The sequence below is a fragment of the Tenrec ecaudatus genome, chromosome 8, assembly GCF_050624435.1.
Source record: "Tenrec ecaudatus isolate mTenEca1 chromosome 8, mTenEca1.hap1, whole genome shotgun sequence".
NCBI lineage: Eukaryota > Metazoa > Chordata > Mammalia > Afrosoricida > Tenrecidae > Tenrec > Tenrec ecaudatus.
The window spans coordinates 111,172,372-111,195,484 of record NC_134537.1 but is presented as its reverse complement, the minus strand read 5'-3'; the positions used below and the strand labels follow the sequence as shown (position 1 = coordinate 111,195,484).

General features: G+C 39.6%; 1 protein-coding gene across 2 annotated transcripts in view; it reads left to right on the top strand.

Moving 5' to 3' along the window:
• The first annotated feature begins 1,296 nt into the window (after positions 1-1,296).
• The window catches only part of TNKS (tankyrase), a 206,762-nt gene continuing 184,945 nt past the window's right edge, over positions 1,297-23,113 (top strand). For both annotated transcript variants that reach the window (XM_075556739.1, XM_075556737.1), the window contains exon 1: positions 1,297-1,997. In XM_075556739.1, the coding sequence (XP_075412854.1) occupies positions 1,334-1,997 (664 nt within the window). In that variant the 5' untranslated portion in view covers positions 1,297-1,333. The remainder of the gene's footprint in view (positions 1,998-23,113) is intronic.

The window sequence follows — 23,113 nt, the reverse complement described above, 5'->3', positions numbered from 1 at the left end:
TAGTAGAGTGTTGTGGGTGCAATCAAGGATCAGAGGATCAGCTAAAAACTGAAAAAGAATAGAACATGATCATATTAAAGTTAGTCTAGGTTAGGACAAGAAATAAAAGTAGAGATAATACCTCAGAAAACCAAACTCACTGCCATCGAGTTGATGCCAACCCTACGGGCATCTATAGAACTACCAAGGTAGAACTACCCACGTGGGTTTCAGAGACTGGAACTCTTCATGCGAGTAGAAAGGCTTATCTTTCTCCTGCAGAGGGCTGGTGGTTTTGAACTGCTAACCTTGCATTTAGCAGTCCAATCCATAATCACTACCTGTACGAACAGAGAGAAAAACTAACTGTTGGCACTTACCGAGCTATTATCATTGCAATTTTATAGAGAAACTGATCGAGCATTTCAATAATGTGTCCATAGCTTTTAAATGCTTAGGAGCCTTGGTGATACCAGTGTTTATGCGTTGGGTATCAATCTGCAAGATCAGCAGTTTGAAACCACTAGCTGCGGAGTGGGAGAAAGGTGAGGCTTTCTATTCCCATAAAAACTTAGTTTTGGAAACCTACAGTAGCAGTTCTACCCTATGCTACAGGGTCACCCACTATGCATCAGAATCAAGTCCATGACAGAGTTTTGTAAATGGTTTAGATTGAATTCCGACTTTGGCCATCTGAGCCACTATTTAAAAATAGAGAGCTAACAAATTTAAGATTGATAAATTTATAATGAAAAGTGAATTGATTTGTGTATCCCAAAGACATAAAATAGAAAGATCAGAGGGGGAATACTGGAGAGTGAGGAGTGCGCTAAAAATAATTATGGTTATGTTTTATTGAGGTTCAGAGAGTTGGTACATATTAGCGCATTTAATCCCACTAATTCGGAGGCAAATATTAATTCAGTTCTTTTTCCAGATTAAAAGACATACGAAAAACAACACATTCTCTGCTTGCGTTGCGCGCGTTATGCCTCGAGCTGGTTCTTAGCAAGTTAGGAAAATCGAAGGAAGCTTGGCCACGAGTAGAGCAGGTTTAGGCACGCAGGCTGAGGAATGCAGGGAAAAAAGTTTCCCATTTAGGAAAGGGCCGGTTCCAGCTTTCGAATCGCCCCCGCCGGCCCGCCAAAACGTCACAAAGCCCGCCTCCCCGACACAAGCCACGCCCCCGTCCGTGGCCGTTCCCGGAGCCCCAATACATCCCTCCTTCCTTTGAGCCCCGCCCCCGTCGACTAGCATCGCTTCCTGTGCGCTGCGTGCTGATTGGTTCCGGGGGCGGAAGTGAGGGCGGGCGGTGGGGCCGTTGCCGCAGTGACAGTGCTGGGGGAGCCCGAAGATGGCGGCGTCGCGTCGCTCTCAGCATCATCACCACCATCATCAGCAACAGCTCCAGCCCGCCCCAGGGGCTTCGGCGCCGCCGCCGCCACCTCCCCCTCCGCTCAGCCCAGGCCTGGCCCCGGGGGCCGCCCCAGCCTCCCCGACGGCTGGGAGCCTGGTCCCCTTCGCCTCCCCGCGACACGGCCTAGCACTGCCGGAGGGGGATGGCACTCGGGATCCGCCCGACAGGCCCCGCTCTCCGGACCCGGTGGACACCTCGAGCTGTGGCAGTACCACCAGCACCAGCTGTACGGGCGCCGCCGCTCCCGGGGTCTCTGCGTCTCCTGCCGTCGGGGCCGCTTCCAACTCCACCGTCGTGGGCACTAACAATTCGCCGTCGTCGTCCTCTTCCCCGACGTCTTCCTCCTCTTCCTCGCCGTCCTCTCCGGGATCGAGTTTGGCGGAGAGCCCGGAGGCTGCTGGGGTTAGCACCACCGCCACCTTGGGGCTTGGGGCGACGGGGCCTGGGCCCGGGGTCCCAGCCGTGAGCGGGGCCCTCCGGGAACTGCTGGAGGCCTGTCGCAATGGGGACGTGTCCCGGGTGAAGAGGCTGGTGGACGCTGCCAACGTGAATGCCAAGGACATGGCCGGCCGGAAGTCTTCTCCCCTGCACTTCGCTGCAGGTCAGAGACTTTTTGAGTTGCTTATTAAAGGTTTTGGGCTTGCGGCCGGGCGTCTCGGTTGGGAGACGGAACTAAGTCAGTTGATGGGACAGCATGGGGGCGTGGCTGTAGTTCTTAGAATCTGGACCTGCCGTGGTTCCTTTCTTGCCACTGCCCGGCTGACGGGGGCGTGGTAGGCAGGGTACTGTGTGAGCCTGTTCTTCAGAGTTTGCACAGGCATGCTCCTACTCAATTCCAAACCCTCTGTGCAGGTGGTCACTGTATCACGAGTGTCCATTACCTGAACTGTTCAGTTCTAAATGTGTCGGGATAGAGCTAGATTTGAACAGCCTTAGAATTTTCGTGTGTGTGCGTGTTTATTACAGTGACCACAAGGATGTGCTCCCCGAGGAAAGGCCTCAAAAGTTAAATGCAACTCAGCAAGTGCTTCCGTGTCTATTGTGGTTTTATTAAACCGCTATGGTAGACCTGAGTGACGTTCGTGGAACACGTCGTTTTCTTAGGAAGTTTACAGTGTCGTTGGAGAGGCCAAAGTAATTCTGTGTGAGGCAACTGGAGAAGAACATTTGGAAATTTTATGTGGTGATGGAAGAAATAGAGCCTTTGAAGTTCCGAACGCTGCTCTTTATTAGTTATTTCCCACCTGCTCTGCTCTTCGCTGTTTCACTTACTGTCGGGTAAAAATAAGAGTGGTGGGAGACTGAGGAGAGACATCTGACACATAAGTTCTGCCCCCCAAAAGTGCTAATTCCAGAGCCCTGGATCCCACACACTAGTCTTTGTCTTTGCTTTTTATAAAGCAGGAGTGGAGAACTGTCTTTTGAAAACACTTAAAAAAATACAGAGAAAGCAAAAGCAAAGAACCCAAACCGCAATGTTCTAAGAATAGTTTAAAATACAGTAGACATTTTACATTAGAAGTGCATCTATATAATAGAGAATTAAAATAGGACATGAAACAAAATGACGAAAAAGCACCACACACTCTTACCTGTGTGATGTCACATGAAAGAGACTCTCTTAAGTTTCTTCTCATGTGTCTAAATGTCTATCACTCCTTCAGTTTGTTTGTTAATAATAAAACGTATGTTAACAACTTACTACGTATATTATTTGCGTTTACCCCAAATCAGAAAATACTGTTATCCTCATTTTGCAGTTGACAAAAGTGAGGCACTTATAAGCCTGGCACACATGGTTAAGTGGTGGAGCTGGATTTGAACTTAATGCAGTGTGATTTTAGAGCTTGTGAAGTCAAACGAACTGCCATGTTGGGCTAAGGGCACTTATAATTTCTGTAACGGTGGCATCTGTGCCACCTTTTATAGTATTTTGAGAAAAGTAGTAGTTGAGGAGACATGTATATTGGAAGAATAACATTAGTTGTTTTTTTGTTTTTCAACTGCAACCTATACTTGGAAAACAGGACCAGTTTCAAACCACTGACCTGGTAGTGCTATGGATTAAGTCTTGGGCTGCTAACTGCTAGGTTGGTGGTTCAAACCTATCAGCCACTTTATGGAACAAAGATGAGGCTATCTGCTTCCCTAGAGATTTATGTCCTATAAGGTCACTATGAATCAAGTGAGTTGGAATTAACTTGATGGCATTGGGTTAGGTTTGTACACACATGTATATATTTTTACATGAGGCATATGTACTCAACTGAATCAAAAGTTTCAGGGGACAGCTTTATAGTTATAAGTGACTACTTTGACAATTCATATTTTTTTACAAATGCTGTTTTGTGACCTAATGATACAGCAATTTAAGTAACACAGAAAATCATTATTATGTCACTAGTTCAATTTTTGATGTATAAACACTAGTGTTAGGGATGTAGTGAATGGAATTGTAAACAGCTTCCTTCCACTGCAACATTGAACGATGTTGCTTATTTCATATGAAATAGCATTTCTTCATCTTTAGACTAAATAAAAGACCTACGTGATTTTATAAATCAACATACTTTATTAACTTTTGCACAGGGTATTGAAAATTTTACCATTTAGAAGTTTACCATTTTAAAATACGCACTTTCTCATACCTCGTTTGAAGTAATCGCTAACAAATGATAACAAAGCAAAACAAAACAACAAAACCTTCATCCCAACTCTCTGCCATTGAGTTGAATCTGATGCTTAGCGACCCTGTAAGACAAAGTAGCCTTTGGGTTTCCAAGAAAGCCTTAGAAACTTTCTCCCTTGGAGGCCTGGTGGTTTGCTGCCCAACATGTAACCCATTAATGCTACCGGGACTCCAAATGATGGCTGCTTATCATTATTTGTTTAATGATGTACTTGTTTAGGATTCGTCACAATCAGGAATTATGAGCAGTGTTTTTCTTCAAATTCACAGACTCTTGTTTACCATAATAGTTGATTTTTTTTGAATTTTATGTGTATCCAGTTATGCAGTAAAATAGTCACGTGATTATTTTGTAGTCATGTGAATTTTAAAAGACCCCACCTTTAAAAAAACTCATTTGTGGAAAACAGAAAACAGTAACAAAGATTTCCAGTCTAAAAGCCAATACCTTATAGTTACCATAAATACTCGTGTATAAGCTGAGTTTTTCAGCACATTTTAAACGCAGTTTTTGTGGTAAAATTAGGTGCCTGGGCTGATAATCAGGTTGGCTTATACTTGAGTATATACGGTAATTTACCACACTATCATATTTTTATAGATACCATTAAAGTTTTGCTTAATCTAGTCTTCTACGTCATGCAGTAATGAACAATGCTTTTCTTCTAAATCACTGTTTACTACAATAATTACTTTTTATTTTATTTTCGAGTTTTATGTGCAGACTGAGTTGTTGGATATGGTCAAGTTAGTTTTGACTCACAGTACCCTGTGTAACGGGGTAGACCTGTCCCGTAGGGTTTTCTTGGCTGTAGTCATTATGGGAAGAGATGGTCAGTTCTTTGTGGTGTGGAGTACCATTGGGTGTCCGCACTGCTATCCTTGCGCTTAACCATGTGTGCCACCAGGGCTCCTATAGCGTGAAGAGCTAAAAGTCGTTTTCAGAGAACTCTTAGTTTTCTTAGTATGCTAGTTGTTGAATTTCTTCGGGATAACTATTTGGAAGGGAGAACATGATTACAATTCCTTAGGTGGAAAAGTCCGTTTGTTTCGCAAATAGTACGTTGGTGTTAAATGCTGACATGATTTTGGATTGGCTGGTGATGTTTAACCAGTTTAGACTGTGCAGTTTTAGTGGGGATGATTAACAGCCACCATGTGTATTACCTAGAGTGATCGGAAAGTGCATTTTATTGTTGGAGCTCGTACTACGAGCCCTGCTCTTGGTTCTGGTCTGTCGGATAAAAAGAGCCTTTTGCAGGGTGAGGGGAGGGGAGAGGGACAGAAAACATTTTCTTGTGATTTGCGTGAAAGCTTACAGAGCAAACCAGCTTTCCTTTCTGTAGTGCGCGCACATTTGCGTGTGTATGACATTGATTGGAATTTCCACAGTGTACCAGCAGGAATCCTGCTTTCCTGCTGTTTGCTGGTTCTCTTCAGCTTTCTCTCCTGTCCCTTCTGGGCCAATGCTGTCCGTTTGATCTAACACGTTTGATTGTTCTTAGGTGTGTGTCTCTCTCTGGTGTTTTTCACTTTGTAGGTCTGTGTGTTGTTTGGCTGCAAGTTCAGCTATGGGGATGAGCTCAGTTCCAGGCTTAACGCGTTTCTAAGGGTTGTAGGCTAGGCCCAGGGAACAATCTCCATCAGACCAGGAAGCTTGGTCATTTTTGATCATTTTGAGCTTTACTTCACGTTTTTCGTTTACTTTATTCAGGACCTTCTATTGTGATCCCTTTCAGAGCTGTTGGTAGTGGGCACCATCTAAGTCTTCTGATCTCAGGGTTGTGGAGGCTTAACCTTTGGACTAATTGTTTCCATGGGTCTTTGTTTCACTCTTCTCTGATCCTGATGGAGAGGGACCAATAGTTGCATCTTAGGGGGCTGCTCACAAGCTTTCAAGACCCCAGTCACCAATCACCAAAGTAGGATGTAGAATACGTTTTTAGTGAAATATGTTGTGCTAAACTGACCTAAATTGACCTTGATGTTCCTTGAGACTACGGTCTTGAACCCCCAGGCCCAGAGACTCATTCCCTCAAGGTATTTATGACTAAGAAGTTTTCATAATTTGGCCCCCTGAATGCTATACTATTTTATGGGTATATTGTAGAAATAGAAATATCCTCTCTCATGATGTATTTGTGATTATAGTCTTATTTTCCTTCCTACCCCATTTTCAGTGTTTTTGTGTCTGTGTATGCTCACTGATGATTATTGTAACTGCAGGGTTGTGTATGTAATGGTATTTTTTTCCATTGCCTTTAATTCTTATGCCATCTTTTGCCTCAATCCTTCTCTGCTGCTCCCCTTATTGTATATGAACAGATAGAGCTTTTTAATCTTTTTAGAAGCTTATAGAATAAGTCCAGTCTAGCAAATCAAAATGGAAGAAAGGAGGTTAATATCATTGAAGAGTTCCATTTAGAAGTACTGTTCTATGAAATGAAATTATACTCTTTTAAAAAAAGAATTCAATATTGGTGTGAAAAACTTTTATTATTATTAATCTTTTCTATTGGATTATGATAATTATTTTGTTTAAAATACAGCTTAAGAGAATATACTGATAAGGAAATCACCCTATCTGTAATTGGAAACAGAATTTTCAGTCTCCATTGTTGATGTAATTTCTGAACATACTACATTCAGTACCACCTTAGGAAGGTCATATCAAAGTGACCCAGTCTTTCATTGTTGAGTTGAGTGTATGTAAGACTTTATCTTTTGCTGTTCAAAGAGTAATAGGCAACAGAGCTTTGTATATAGTATCGATTTAGAGTGAATATCATCCATTAGTATATTTTCTAGTATTGACATTTTTTCCAGTTTTATTGGCATTTAATTCACGTATCATATAATAGATTAGTTCCATCAATAAGAGTTTTGCAATCATCACCCCAATCAAATTTAACATTTTCTTTATTCTTGTACTCTTCATTATTAGCGCCCCATTTCCTCCAACCTCCCCTGCCATGTACCCAAAGAACATTTTATTAAAGTATCTTCTGATGTGTTTTTTTTCAAAAGAAAAGTTATGTTGAGGCCTTTTTAAATTCCTTTAAAAGAAAATGTTGTTTGATTCTGACTTTCTGTAGTGTTTAGAAGAGATTTTTAAAACAGGCTTCCTAGGAGTGAGTTAGGAGCCCTGGTGCCTTAGTAGTTACGTGTTGGGCTGCTAACAGAAAAGTCAGCTGTTTGAAACCACCAGTGCTCCTTGGGAGTAAAATGAGGCTTTCTACGCCCGTAAAGGCTTCCAGTCTTGGAAACCCACAGGGGCAGTCCTACCCTGAAGGGACGATATGATGGCAGGGAGTAGTGAGTGTGTTGAGTTAACTTATGACTTGGATTATGATATATAGTACAGGGTATTTCAGTATCAAAATCTGCAAAGTAAGACAAAATTGGCAGTTTCCAGTTTTCTTTTGATGTTAATGGTATGTACCACCGCACATCTTTAAGCATATAAAAATGGCTGTATGGGTCCCACTCCTGAGTGTATTCTTGACTTTTCCTAGCATGCCATGGCTTGCCTTCCTTCTCCTCCCTCTTGACTGTGCAATTGGAGTTCTTAGTAAGGGCACAAAAATGCATGAGACAGTGCTTCATTTTGGAGCAAGATTCTTCTTACATTTTGCATTGTCTGACAAAGTCCTTGATTTTACTTTCAAGCAAATACCCTGCCTCATGTCTTAAATTGCTAATAGAAGAAAAGGTACCAGTTTCATAAATATCCTCCTAGTCTTAAAATTGTTGATTACAAAGTAGATTGTCCATTCCTTAGAGTTTGCTTAAAACATTACTTTTTGTTTAAGAGATCTTTAAAAAGAATTCACATAGAACTTTTTGGTAGATATCTTACTTTTAGATAATAAAATGTCTATCTTCCTTTTGCTTTATTGCTATTACTGTTTGAATATATATTGTTCATTAGCTATTTATAAGATGTTATACAAAATTTTATCTTATAAAAAATTGATTAGCATATTGTTCAACATTAAAAGAATGTCAATGTGGATTATAATACAGTGCTGGCTCTATTACATATTTATCCACTTACATATTCCTCATTCTATCCATCAGAGGAAGACAGGGTTGCTATGAATCTGAATCCACTGGGTAGCTGTTGGTGGATCCATCCATCAATTTTATCTTCTCTCTGATTCTTGTCATTGTAGATTTGCTTGCACAAAGGTTTAAATGGTTAAAAGGGCAGTGGTTTGAATCTATCAGCCACTACCTAGGAGAAAAGCATAGCAGACAAACCCACAGAAATTCACCATAACCTTAGGAAGCCACCGCAATTCCCATCCACTCCCAACCAGAGAAACTAGAGTTTCTGACCATTTTTCACTATTAGTGACACATTATCTGTTTTTGAAGTTCGAGAAAATGGCATTATATGACATTTACTTTTCGGTAAGACTTCTTTTGCTCAGCATATTTCTGATTTTGTAATATACATCAGCACTAAGCCTGATGGTGCAGTGGTTAAAATGCTCAGCTGCTAACAATGAGGTTGGTGGTCCACACTCACCGATGGCCTGCATTTCTACTGTCTTATAGGGTCCTTAAGGGTCTAGAGTCAACTACACAACCATGAGTCGTGTCTGAGGAGGTTCTAAAAAGATCACGGAAAAAGGGAATTAAGAAACTGGAATTTTTCCATGATCTTTTTAAAGCCCCTCTTGTATCAGTAGTTCAGTGTCTTATTATATAAATATGCCGTAGTTGGTGAGAAACATTGAAAGTACCGAGGACTGCTAGAAGAGGAGACCGTGTCTCAGAAGAAGTATAGGCAGAGTGTTTCCTGGAAGCGAGGATGACTTCTTCCCACGTACTTTGGACATGTTATCAGGAGAGACCAATCCCTGGAAAAGACAGCAGGCTTGGGAAAAGACAGCAAGGTTAGAGAAAGACAAACATAGAAGTGAAAAATGGAAAGCAATGAGGTGAGTTGATCCAGTGGTTACACCATGGGTTCAAACATAACACTAATTGTGAGGATGGGTGGCATTTGGTTCTGTTGTGTGTAGAATCACCGAGACAAAAGTAACTTGACATGGCTCCTGACAAAACAAAACAAAGTTTGTGCATTCTTTTTCCTGTTGAACATTTGGGCTATTCCCAGAAAATTCTTTAAAAATTATTTGTATAGACTTATGTTCTCGTTTTTCTTGGGTTACTGGCCCATAGGGTTTGCTACGTGGGTGGTTGATAGTTGCTATCAAATCGTTTCCCACTTCGGAGGTCCCCATATGTGCAAAGTAGAATTCCATACAGGTTTTAAGACTGTGACTGTCAGCAAGCTCTGTGTGCTCAGTGTTCCTCTGTGGGGTCTTCCAACCAACAAGGACTTGAGGGCTCAGTTATTTGCACACCCAGGACTCGTTTGCTTTTGTGCTGTTGCGTCGATTTTGATTTGTAAGGATGCTATACGACAGAGTAGAACTGCCCCCTTGGATTTCCTTGTCCATAATCTTTACAGAAGCAGATTGCCAGGTCTTTTCTCCCACGCAGTGGCTGTTGGGTTTAAATGGCCTACTTTTTGGTTATGAGCTGAGTGCTTAACTGTAGTGCCACCAGGGCTTCTTAGGGACTCCTAGAGGGTGATTAGATGTTCAGTTTCACAAGACACTGCTGTGTTTCCCCAAAGTGGATGCATTGTTTTGCATTCCCATCAACAGTGTATCACAGTTGCGGTTCTACTTACTCCAGATTTGTAGAATCTCATTATGGTGTAACTTTTGATTTTCCTGTAGACTGATGATGTTGCACATTTTTAATGTATGTATTTCCATTTGTATAGCTAAAGTTTTGCCCAGTTTTTTAACTGGGCAAACTTCACTCTTCTGGGTTTTTTTTTCCTCAACTGTTTTTTTTCAATATGGATTTTCAGTTACTCTACTACCATTTGTTGAAAAAAATCTTTCCCATTCGGCTTGCTTTTGCACCGTTGTCAAAAATACAGTTCTATATAAGTAGAGGTCTATTTCTAAGCTCCTTATTCTGTTAATATATTTGTTTGCTACGACGACACTGGTTTGATAGTGCTTTAGTCAGTCTTGAAGTTGGGTAGTGTACGTATCCAACTGGATATGTATTTTTCAGCATTGCTCTGGATAGTTTCTAGATATGTTATCTTACCATTGAATTTTAGCATCAAATTATTAATTTTAAAAATGCTGCAATTATGATCAGGATTGTGTTGAATCTGTAGGCTAATGTGGGCAGTTATTTGACATCTTGACAATATGTGTCTTCCAATCCATGAACAATAATTTAAGCTGTCTTTATTTTCTCTTTATTTCTAGTGTAGAAATGTTTTGTGACTTTTAATTTGATTTCTAAATTTAAAAACTTGATGCTCTTATAAATAGATTAAAAATAAAATTTTTGTTTATTATGCATATATAAATTAACTGGATCCAAGCACAGCTTGGAGATACTGTGAGTTCAGTTCCAGACCACTGCAATAAAGCAAATATCACATGATGGCGAATCACATTGAGTTTATGGATTCCTAGTTGTGTCAGGCTTGATTCTTTAGAGAAGGAAAACCAGGGACACATATAAAGAAAGGAATTTATATCAAGAAAATGACTCACAGTTGTAGAAGTACGTAAGTCCAGTCCAGTTTCAAGTTGGTGGGTCAGATAATAAGTTCTTCTGACTGGTGTAGCTCCTGAGACTGATCAACTCAGGCTTGTCAGGAACAACACAGGCTGCAGAAGCAGATACTGTCTAGGTCAGCAGGTCAGGCCTGTGATTGAAAAGGCAAATGAATCTAAGATCAGATGGCAGGCCACTGTTGGCTCCTGGGATCTGCAAGCAATTTGGCAGGCTATTGGCTCAATTATAGATAATTGGAAGTTGATGAGCCAGATGTAAGATCCAGGCCCAGGAAAAAGCAACAAGTTTTCCCACCAGAGCTCCAAACTCATTGCCATTGAGTCGATTCAGATTGGTAGTGACCCTATATGACAGTCCAACTGTCCTTGTGGGATTCCAGGACTGTAAGTCTTTACAGGTGTAGAAGGCTTCTTCTTTCTCCTGAGGAGCAGCAGCATCCGTATATAGGAAGTCGCCCACACCCCAAGGGACCGTCTCAGTTGAGTAAGGGCTATACGGCATGAATAAGAAGGCCGTATCCCACTCTCACAGCAGATCCTATTATGGAGCTGATTACCTTGTGTTACATCATGGTGGATTACTAGGCCTCAGCTGCTAAACCACTGAGAATCCTAGCCCTGCCAAGTTGATACAAGACCTAACTATCACACCAGTGCATATGAGTTATGTTTACACTACACTGTAGTTTAATAAGTGTGTAGTAGCAATTTAAGAACGTTTGAAATACGATCACACATAGCAAAATATTGCAGAGACGTAGAGGGAGCATATCCTGTTGGAAAAATGGCACCAGTAGACTTGCTTGACTCAGAATTGCCACAAACCTTCAACTTGTAAAATACCCAGTATCGAGGAAGCTCAATATAGCAAAGCATAATAAAATGAGATATGCCTCTCTTCTGGCCTAGGGCTAAATGTAAAAAAAAAATTAAATTTATTATATTTTGTATTTCCTTCCTTTTGATCAGCATTTTTCCCCCTAGATTCTCTTATGTTCAGTAAATGGTAGCCAGACACCATCTAGTTCTGGTCTCATGACAAAGGAGGCCATTGTTTAGGGAGGCAGTTAGCTACCCATTCCATTTTCTGACTCCCTTTCTTCCTTTTCTGGCAACTGGCAGTCTAGTGCCTTGGATGTGCGTTTGCGTGCTGTCAGACTCCCAGGCACCATACATTGACTAGGAGTTAGAAGAAAAGAGCCAAACATATTATTAGGTCTGTTAACTGAGATGTGTATGAGACCATGACCCTAGATCTCCAATCTAAGGAACCAAATCTCTTGAGGTATTTGGTTGTACATAAGCAGCCTCAAGAGTTACTGGATTTTTTGGGTCATTGTTGTAAATATATCTCCCACACATCTTTTGCCAGTTCAACATTTACCTTTGTACAATATGCTAAAAGCACTTAAATTAATCTGCTATGCAGGCAAAACTTTAATGGGTGTAATTTTTCACTGTAAACCCAAACTAGCACGCCATAAGCATGAACACATCTTCCCTCCTCCCCACTCTGATAACCACTGATAAACTTTGGTCTATTGGCATTTTATACAAGTGAGGAACACTGGTAGCAATTGGGGTTATGAATTGGGCTGCTGACCACAAGCTTGATGGTTCAAACCCACCAGCCAACCCATGGGAGGAAGATAAAGTTTTCTGCTTTCATTAAGATTTAGAACTTCAGAAACCCACAGGGGTAGTTCTACCCACTCCATCTCAGAGGGTTGCTGTGAATCAGAATTGACTTGATGGCTTGTGTTTGGTTTTTGATTGGAGAGGTCATAAATACATGTCTTCTTGTAGTTGACTTACTTCACTGGGGTTAATTCTTTTATCTATTGAAATGATTATATTGGCTTTATCCTTTATTATTATTATTTACATTCAAAATGTTAAATCAATTTTGTATTCTTGAACTAAGCCCTACTTGGTCTTGATAGGTATTGTCATATGTATCAAAAGTTCATTTCTCCTACTGACTGAGTGGTATCCCCTGTACCCTATTTGGATGATACGTTTAGCTGTTGATGGGTATATAGGTCGTTGTTACCTTTTGGCTCATGTGAATAGTGCTGCAGTGGACAGGATTGTACAAGTCTCAGGTTTGACGTCTTTCAGGTGTATGTTGGCGTCGAATCAGTCGCTGGGTCTTCTGTAGCTTGAGACACTCTGTGATTTTCACATTGGCTGGACCATTTTCGTTCCCACTAGTTATGGATGAGGGCTCCAATTTTTCCACACCTTTGCCAATATTTTTTATTTTCTTAGAAGTAAATATTAAATTCTAGTATTTCTTTTGTAGATAAATTACTTAAACTTTTCATTAAAAAAATTCTATCTGTAAGTAGAGTTCTGACTTGTATTTATTTTTCTTGACAGGGTAGTACCAAAGTGGTGAGATAGGCATATTTTTCTTGTTCCAACCTTGGAGGGAAAGAAAGGTGTTTAGTATCTCACCATTTAAGTAAGATAAATTAGCTTGCTTCCAGGTTTGTTTGTTTTTTTTAAAATAAAAGCCCTATATCAGTTTCAGGAAGTTATCTTTTATCCTTGGCTTGTTTTTATCATGAAGTGGTATTGAATTTTGTCAAATGATTTTTCTACATTTATTGAGATGGTTATATCGACTTTTTCCTTATTTTTAAAAACATGGTGAGTTATCTTGATTTTCAAAATGTTAAATCAATCTTGCGTTCTTATGATAAGCTCTACTTGGTTTTAATATGTGTTATCTTGTAAAATATATTATTAGATTCAATTTGGTAATCGTCTTAAATATTTTTGCATCTAATTTTATGAGAACTATTGGTCTGATTTCCTTTTTTGTAATGTCTTTGAGTTATGCTGACTTCATATAATGTTGGAATGTTCGTTTTTCTCTTTTCTAACAGATTTTAGGGATTGGTGTTTATCACTGTGGTTTTCTTGGTAGAAAAAAATTTTTGTTTAATATATATTGGTTTATTCCGATTTTCTTTTTCATTGTGAGTTTCAATGAAATTTTTTTCGAGGCATTTGTTAATTTTATTTGAGTTGTCAAAGTTGTTTTTCTGCTATTGTCTATAAGTGCTGTTAGATGAATTCCTCTCATTGTTCCTCAACTCAGCTGAACTCACTTCATTGAGCTGATTCCAACCTGTAGTGACCCTACAGACCAGGGTAGAACTGCCCCTGTGAGTTTCTGAGACTGAAGATCTTCACAGCATTAGAATGCCTCAACCTTCTCAGAGTTGCTGGTGGTTTCGAACTTCTGGCTTTGTGGTTAGCAGCCCAGCATATAACGTACTACATCATTAAGGTTTTCCTTTTCTTTGAAACCATCTTTTGGGTTCGGGCAGTGTATTTTTTAAGTCAGATGATGCTGTTCTTTAATGTTGTGCATCTTTGTATTATCTTGAAATAGCAGATTTGAAATAATGTTGAAATAGGTTTTCTTGGTCCACCTTCTATATATTATTTGTGAAAACATTCTCAAATTCTTTGAAGAACTTTACATGAAATTTGAGCTCTAAGTTTTTGTTGCTCACAGTTTCAGAAGTGAATTGCTAAATAATTTCAAGGTCAGACCCAAGAGTTCTGATTTGCTGATCGCAGTTCCCTTTGCTGTTCCCTTGTTGGACGCGCAGCTCTGACTAGGAATAAATGAGTGTCTCAGAAAGGTTTGTAGAATCATCTACTACAGAGGCATTTAAAGTAGGGTACATCTTTTGCAGTGTATGTTCAGTTTAGTAGCATATGTGGCATTTTTTAGGGAGCTGTAGCCAGAGTCGTTCTGCTAAAGGCACTATGGATAAGTCCAATCTATGTAAATTAAAGATCTGTCTGACAAGAAGTTAGACATATCCATCACCTGCCTTCTTTTCTCCGCCCTGGAGCATCCTGTTCTCCACCCCTAAGGGTCTGAATCCATCAAAAGGTAAGGAATTTCTTCCTCCAGACCTAAAGTGATTCTTTGGAAGGGAGAAGCAAAGAAATAAATCAGGGGACTAGAGAGCATATCATCAGGGGCCAAGTTAAGATCCCTGTTAAAAGCCGTGATCTTAAGCTTCGCAGCCCAAAGAGGAAAAGTAATCAAAGAATGTAAGTGGTGCTGAGAAATGTAGTATATTGTCGTGTCAGGTTTTGGGAAGGATTAGTTATTATCGTGAATATTGTGATGTATTGTAGTGAAGGGGACGCACGAGTAGGTTTGTCCTACATGCATCGAATAAACTCCTGCTTCATAGAAAAAGACAAATTTTGGTTAGTTGATTGTAGAATAGACAGTAGGTAAAATGAAAAGACTGGTTGCTCCCAAGTACTTATCCTCCCCACCACCACCATTTCACGGCTCTTGAAATTGTTCTACTTCTTAGAGAACCTAATACTGTGTATCACAAATCTATTTATTTTTTAAAATGCTCTAGGGATTTCCACTAAAGCCTAGGTACTCAGGATCACTTTGAGCATAATTGTTTTCAATATCAATTTGGTTTTGAGTATTTGAGAAAACTCGTGAGTGCTTTGTTTTTGTGTGTCCACTGTTCGTTTTTCCTTTCCTTTTCCCTGCACTGGCTCATCAGATAACCAAGATGACCCTTGTCCACAGTGAGTGACTGGATTCCTTATAAAGTTGAAACTTGTTTTGCCTTCTGTTCAGGTTTCTGAATTAATGAAATGAGCTGGAAGGTTTTTTTTTCCTTTTATAACTATGTTAATCCCATATTCAATTTAGAAAAGTTTTTTTTTCCAAATTATGGAATAGGGAAATACATAGAATGGCAAATTTCTTGTCTTTTTCAAACTTTGAAGGTTCTTGTTTGTTCTTATTTGTTTTAAGACTGAATATTTTTCTTCAGGGGCAGATAATTTTTTTAAAAGAAGAAAAAAATGAAGAAGCCTTTTGGTAGTAAGTGGATGATTTCTGTTCACTGTAAGTCAAAACTGAAAAGTTGAATTTACTGATTGGCCAAAATACACTATAAAGCTATAGTTTCTAAATCATCAGCTCCAGTTTAGAAATTGACTGTGAAAAAGCATTTGACTATGTGGATCAAAACAAACTGGATAATTCAAGAAGAATGGGAATTCCTGAACACTTCATTGTGTTCGTGCCTTACTTGTACATGGATCAAGAGGCAGTTGCGCAAACAGAACAAGGGACTACTGCATGGTTTAGAATCAAGAAAGGTGTGTGATAGGATTGCATCCTCTCCCCATACTTGTTCAATCTGAATGCAAAGTAAATCATTAGAAAAGTTGGCTTATATGAAGAGTATGGCATCAGGGTTGGAGGAAGACTTACTGAGAACCCGTGGCATGCAAATGACCCAACTTTGCTTGCTAAAAGTGAGGACTTGAAGCCTCTCACAGCTACAATCAAGCATGGCGGCCTTCAGTATGGATTACAGCTCAGTGCACAGAAGACCAAAGTCCCCATGAGCTCAGTGCACAGAAGACCAAAGTCCCCGTGAGACCAATAGGTAACTTCATGATAAATGGAGAAGAGGTTCACCTTGTCAAGGATTCTGTCTTAACTTGGATCCACATCCATGCTCATGGAAACAGAAGTCCAGAGATAAAACACATATTGCACTAGGTAAACCTGCTGGACAGACCTCTTTACAGAGCGTTGAAGAGCAAGGATGCGACTTTGAGGACTAAGATGCACCTGACCTGAGTCCGTGGCGTTGTACATTGTTGCATCACATACATGTGAAAGTTGGACTTGGAATAAGGAAAAGCAGAGAGTAATCTATATATTTGAATTGTGGTGCTGGAGAAGATATTGAAAATACCATCGACTACTAAAAGGACAAACTGATTAGTATTGAAAGAAGTAAGGCCAGAATGCTCTTTGGGGGCAAAGATGGCAAAATTTCATCTGACATGCTTTGGACATAATGTCAGAAGAGATCAGCCCTTAGCGAAGGACATTGAGTTTGGTAAAGTGGAGGGTGGCGAAACAGAGGAAGGCCTTGAACAGGATGGATTGACACAGGGGCTTCATCAATGGCTCAGGCACAGGAATAATTGTGAGGATGGTGCAGGGCTGTGCAATGTTTTGCTCTGTGGTGCGTAGGGTTGCTGGGTCACGGCTGACTGAATGGCACCTAACAACAATGTCAACACAGTTTAGAAAGAAACTGTTGCTCAATTCATTATAATGGTTTAAAAAAGCTAGATGAAACCAGTTCATTGCTGGCCAGTCAGTTCTGCCTCCTAACCACCCTGGAGAGCAAAGTAGGACTGTTCCCATGGGTTTCTGAGACTAAATCTCTACTGGAGCAGAAAGCTTCATCTTTCTCCCTTGGAGTAATTGGTGGTTTGGAACTGCTGACCTTGCAGATGGCAGCCCAACTTGTGTGTGTCTGTGTGTGCACATCTCTATAATCCGTCTCTTTCTTTTTAACTATGTCTAGATAAAAGATCAGTTCCTGTTATTCTGGCATATTTTGCTGCTTTAAAAACCATTTTGACATCTCATTTCTCTTGTTAATAAGATGTTCAGTTTTCCATTTGCGGGATGGCATGCTGGCTGCAACAGTGGACTCGGCCATAACCAATGTGGGGATGGTGCAGCACGGGGCAGTGTTTTGCTCTGTTGAATCCAGGGTCAGTCGCTGTGAATCAGAACACTCAATGGCACCTAACACCCTTGAAGTCCACAGTCGAACAGTAACCTGGCAGCATCACCGGGGCTCCTTTGATGTATGTGTTCATACATATGTCAGGCTCTAGTAGCGTAATAGTTAAGAACTCAGCGTTTTCAAAAGGTCTGTGGTTGGAATTCAACAGTCACTCCAGAAAAGACCTAGTGAATTGCTTCCACCAAGAGTATGGCCTAGCCAACTCTATTGGAAAATTGTACTTTGTTAAATTAAATTATTTAATAATTCAATGGATACGAAAGCTATGAAAGATACTTTATTTAAAAAGACTTTAAAAGAACAATTTTAGATTTATAGAAAAAATTATGTGCAAAGTAGGCAATTCCCCTATTCTACCCCATTAATATGACTGCATCTATCAGTAACATTCTGCATTTTCTAGTTGTTTGTTGTCATTGATGAATTACTATTGATGAATTACATTGATGAATTACATTGATTGAATTACATTGATGAATTACTATTGAATTACTACCCATAGATTGAGGCATAGTTTAAATTACCCACTGTTACTGAGTCGATTCCTACTTATCGAGACCTTATATAGGGTTTCTGAGAAGTAAATCTTAATGGGAGCAGTGAACTTCACCTTTCTCGTGAGCAGTGGCTGGTGGATTTGAAAAGCTGACCTTACAGTTAGCAGCCCAGTGCTTATCACACAGCACCCCTAGGGCTCCAAAAATGTTATACTTTATAGTGTTATTTCATCAAAAATAACTTTAATTATTGTTAGAAGATGTTTTTGTTTTATATGTTTTGAATGTAAGCAGATTGGTAATACTTAAAGTGTGGGAAACTAAAATATATAATTAGATTATTCTATTTTAGTTTGTCCTAATGCTTTTAAAAATTAAAATGAACAAACTTCAGCTTTCACCAAGTACTTTTTTACCTTTTCCAACTTGGCATTTGTGATTTCCTTTACATCATGAGTCATTTCACTAGACAGTCCCAAACTTATTTTGCTGATACATTGAGTATCTTTTGGGTGTAACTGGTTCTTTTTAAACCAAAAGGAGGGGAGAAGAAAGATGGGAGATGTCATATAATGTAACTTTTCTCAGTGGACATATAAGTTTAGGTCAGTGGGTTAACAGTTAAAATGATATGCAGTGCTAACAGTTTTGCTGGCAGTTCAATTGGGGGGTGGGAAATGACCTTAAGCTGTGGCTCTGCTACCATGGAAAATATCACTTTGAAACACTCCAAGTGCTGTTAATTTTTCTAAGATTTTGATAATTGTAGTAGTCAGTTAAACGTTTTAGAATTGCTCCAGTGACTTTGCCACTTTGAAGCACCCTGTTAGTAAGTTTAAAATGCTCAACATAGTTAACACATCTCTGTATGTCTTAAGTTCAGAGCTGGTAAATAAGTAACAAATGACCTTACGTTTAATAATGAAACATTTTTGGGTGGTCTCAATTAAAACTTTGTAAACTTCAAAATCTAGAAAAATGTCATCCGTGTTGGCTCCTGTGTTAGGAATGTAGGCTTTCCTCATAGCACTGACAGTGTTTGCAGCATAATCTATTCTAGAATGTCTTTGCATATTTAAAACAATGCCATTGTTTCTTATGCACTGTTTACTGGAGAACTATGAAGAAATCGACAGTAGGTTTCATCTTATTAGTACACTGAGAGGAACAGTAAGGGTAGCTTTTTATTGCCACCTGCTTGCCCAACCCTTCTCCCAGTGGCACCTCCATAAGCAGCTAGAAAGCTGAGTGCCACTCATCCTTAGTTTAAAGCCTATCCCAGTTTTCATCTGTACCGCCAGTATCCAAGTTAGCCTCAGGCCTTGCTTACACTATGGCTGGGGTTTTACTTGACTCATCTCTCTGGTTTGGCTTTTGGCAACTTCTCCAGTCTTTTTTAAGACTTAAATAGCATCAAATAATTCCTCTTAGAAATCTTTCCAGCTACGTATAATAAAATATATTTTTTTACCCATGAATTACAAAGGTGTGACCGATATTGTTAATCTACCAAAAATTAATCTTTTTGTTCATCTTCGCAAACAGACCCCAGATTTTATGCCCAACTGAAAAAGTCTTTTATTATCCAGCCTTTTTTTGATATTGGGCAGGTACTATGTTTTTGGAGAATAAGATCTATAGATATAAAAATACTTAGGGGGAGGCTCTTCCTTTCTAAATAATAAAAACACTAAGAGAAAGCCTCTTTGCCCTCACCCTTTTAGTCTGGGAAACCTGGCCACTAGTTCTGGGAGATAGAGAACTCTTGTGACCAGTAGGTGACTGACTAGCAAGTGGAAGAAAATTTATACATGCTAAAGAAGCTGGGTGGGATGATTTTTAAAAGAGCTTCGGCTTCTAATAGCATTTGGAAAACTGAATGTAAGCCCGGATTGTCTCTGCCTATACAAGTTGTTTGAAAGAAGTAAACCTATACCTTAAGCAGAGCTCTTCTTAAGTCCAAACTGCACTGAAGGCATTCCTGTACAACCAGGTAATTGACAGAATACCAGTGAAATGTTTCAACGAGCTCATTCAGCTCTGGAACCACTAGTCTCTGCCCTGAAATTTGGAAGACAGCTACCTTGCCAATGAACTGGAAGAGAGCCATATCTGTGCCCATTTCTAAGAAAGATAGCCCAACAGAATATAGAAGTTATCCAATATTATTATCAATGCAAGTAAAATATTGCTGAACATTATTAAAAATGATCACAGTAGCACATTGACAGGGAGCAGCATGGAATACTGATCTTTATGCATTTCATTTAATTGTTAATGACTTCTAATTTTCACAGATTTATGCTTTGTACATGCCACATTTCAATTATTAATGGATGTTTACAACGATTTCTTTTGTGTTATCATACATACTCGTGTATAAGCCAAGTTTTTCCAGCACATTTTTAATGCAGTTTTTGTGGTACAATTAGGTACCTTGGCTGATAGTCGGTTCGACTTATACTCGAGTATATACGGTAGGTTGTTGTTGCTATTAGGAGCCATTGTATCAGGCCTGACTCACAGGGACCCACCCTCTACAACAAAATGAAGCACTGCCCAGTCCTGTGCCATCCTCACAGTTGTTCTTATGTTTGAGCCCATCGGTGCAGCCACTGTGTCCATCCACCTTAGTAAAGGCCATCTTCTTTCTCAATGCCCTTGCACTTTACCAAGCAAGGTGTCCTCCAGAGACTGGTCTTTCCTGATAACATGCACAAAATACTTGAGGTGAAGTCTTGCCATCTTTGCCCTTGTGGAGCATCCTGTATTTCCAAGACACATCTGTTTGTTCTTTTGGCAGACCTTGTTACCTTCAGTATTCTTTGCAAATACTGTAGTTAAAATGCATTGATTTTCCTTTCTTTTTTTTAATTCACTATTCAACTTTCGTGTGCATATGTTGTGATTGAAAATATCATGGCTTGTAAATATTCAGGTGTACCTTAGTCTTTAAAATAACCTCCATCCTTCCCAACACTTTAAAGAGGCCTTGTGCAGCAGATTTACTTAAAGCAGCGCTTCATTTGATCTCTCGGCTACAACTTCCATAAGCATTGATTGTGGCTCTAAGTAGGAGGACGTCCTTGACAACTTCAATCTTTTCTCCAGTTATCACGATTACCTATTGGTTCAGCTGTTAGGATTTTTGTTTTCTGCCTATTGATTCGTAATCCATACATCACCAAATGAAGGTCCCATATACTTTGCTCCACATCCTTAAAGTTACTGTACTCGAGGAGGCAGCTCTTCCTCAGTTGTATTTTCGAGGACTTTCCAACTTGAGTACTCTCCAAGATGAGGGCCTCATCTTCTGGCTTTGTATGAGACAGTGTTCTGCTATTCATAAGCTTTCCAGTGGCTCGTTTTTCAGAAGTAGTCTACCTGTTCTGTCTTCCTATTGTGCTTTAGTCCCGAAACGCCACTGAAACCTGTCTACCGTGGTGACTCTGCTGGCTTTGGAAATAATGGCATTTCTTCTAGTTTCATAGCAATACACAAAGTAGCACAGTAAGAGAAAATGAACAAATAAATGTTAATTACCCACATTCGTTACAGCCCAATCAAACCTGGTAAATTTACTTTAAAATCTATACTCCTGACTCTAAAGTCTTCATATAATTTTTCTACCAACTTTCAGAAGCCGTCCCCTTCTATTTCTTGCTTTCATTTTATTTTTCCTCCCTTTTTACTTCTCTACTGTCATATTCTGGCCTTCAAATATGATTTGCCAACTGTCTAAATGCCTTCTTTTTCCTACATCTGAATTTAGATGGTTTTCTATTGATGGATTTAGGCAAGGCCAATCAACTACTCAAACACCGTTCCTACATTCACTCTTCCTGATGTTATGATAGGAAATCCCAGTACTTTTAGGAATAAACTGAAGAGGTTTATCAGGGATAGATACACCCACCTGGAACCAGGGAGACAGACTCACAAAGTGAAATTGTGAGCTGACATTCTGAGGGAGATAGGCTTTTATACAGAGTGGTGGAGATGAGAGTTTGTAAGCACAATCAGAGAGAGCCTACAATACAATAGCAAGTTAAACTTTTGCCAAGTTAGCTAATCCAGTCTCTTAACATTGACTTTCTGGAATCAAGCCAATAATTGAACTTCTGAAATGTCTTTATATTCATTCCTCCAGGGGTTGGCTATACAAGCACTCTCCCAAGACCACTTTGGTAAACATTTTTTCACCAGCCACATTTTTACCTTGTCCATTGTTTGCTAATGGTGGTTTAAAGTTTTACAAGAATTTTAAAAGGTTATAAATGACAGACTCCATTCTTAGGAAGACAAAAATGAGTACAGTCTAAAGTGTAGCTGCTGCCTCTCCCCCACGCCCTCCACCAAAATAAAACCAGCGGAGTCCAGATTCAGACCCAGCTCAGTGACTTTCCTTCTCCCCCCTGCCCTCCCACCTTCTCTCTCCCTCCCTTCTGTTTCTTTCTACATCCGTTTTAGAGGGCCTACAGCCACTTAGTAAGAATAAAACACTGTAAAAAATCATTTTCATTTAAAATCTATAAAGACATAGAAGCAATAATGGCTAACAAAATTTAAGAACAAAAAGATTAATTGATTTTATGTATTTTAAAGTTACAATAATAAAGCGACAAACCAGAAGGAAAGTTATCTGCACATCATGCTTGCTGGTAGCTTAAAGACATAAATGTGAAAAAGCAAAATTGCACCCACTCCTCACTTAACATGATTAGGTTCCAAAGATCACCTTGTTATGTGAAACCTATGCTATGCAAATTTCTAGACTGCATAATTGTATTACTGCCCATGTGTTTCTTTACCTATTGCCAAATTACATAATTGCATAGCTGCCAACCACTGAATTATGTGGCCCAGCTAAGACGATAAACTGAGGTTGTTTCAGCCATCATAGCGAGTGTTCCTTTCACCTAGCCCCTCAGTTTTCATTGCTGCCCGATGGACATCATTAATGCACCGAATAGCCGGGTAGTAGATTTTTTACTGTCATCACAAATGTGAAACATTTGATATGAGACACAGTAAGTGAAGACCTGCATGTATTAGGTTTATATAGGTAGCCTAGGAGAAAATGTAGGAATAAGAAATAATTTCTTAAGGAAAATCTAGAAAGCACAAACCATGTAGGAAGAAACTGATAAATTTTATTCTGTTAAAGTTTAAAACCTGTATGAAATCAAACATGCTGCAAAAGTTGTTTAACTTCAATCCATAAACTAAGAGAAAATATTTGTAATGTGTACAACCAGCACAAAATTAAT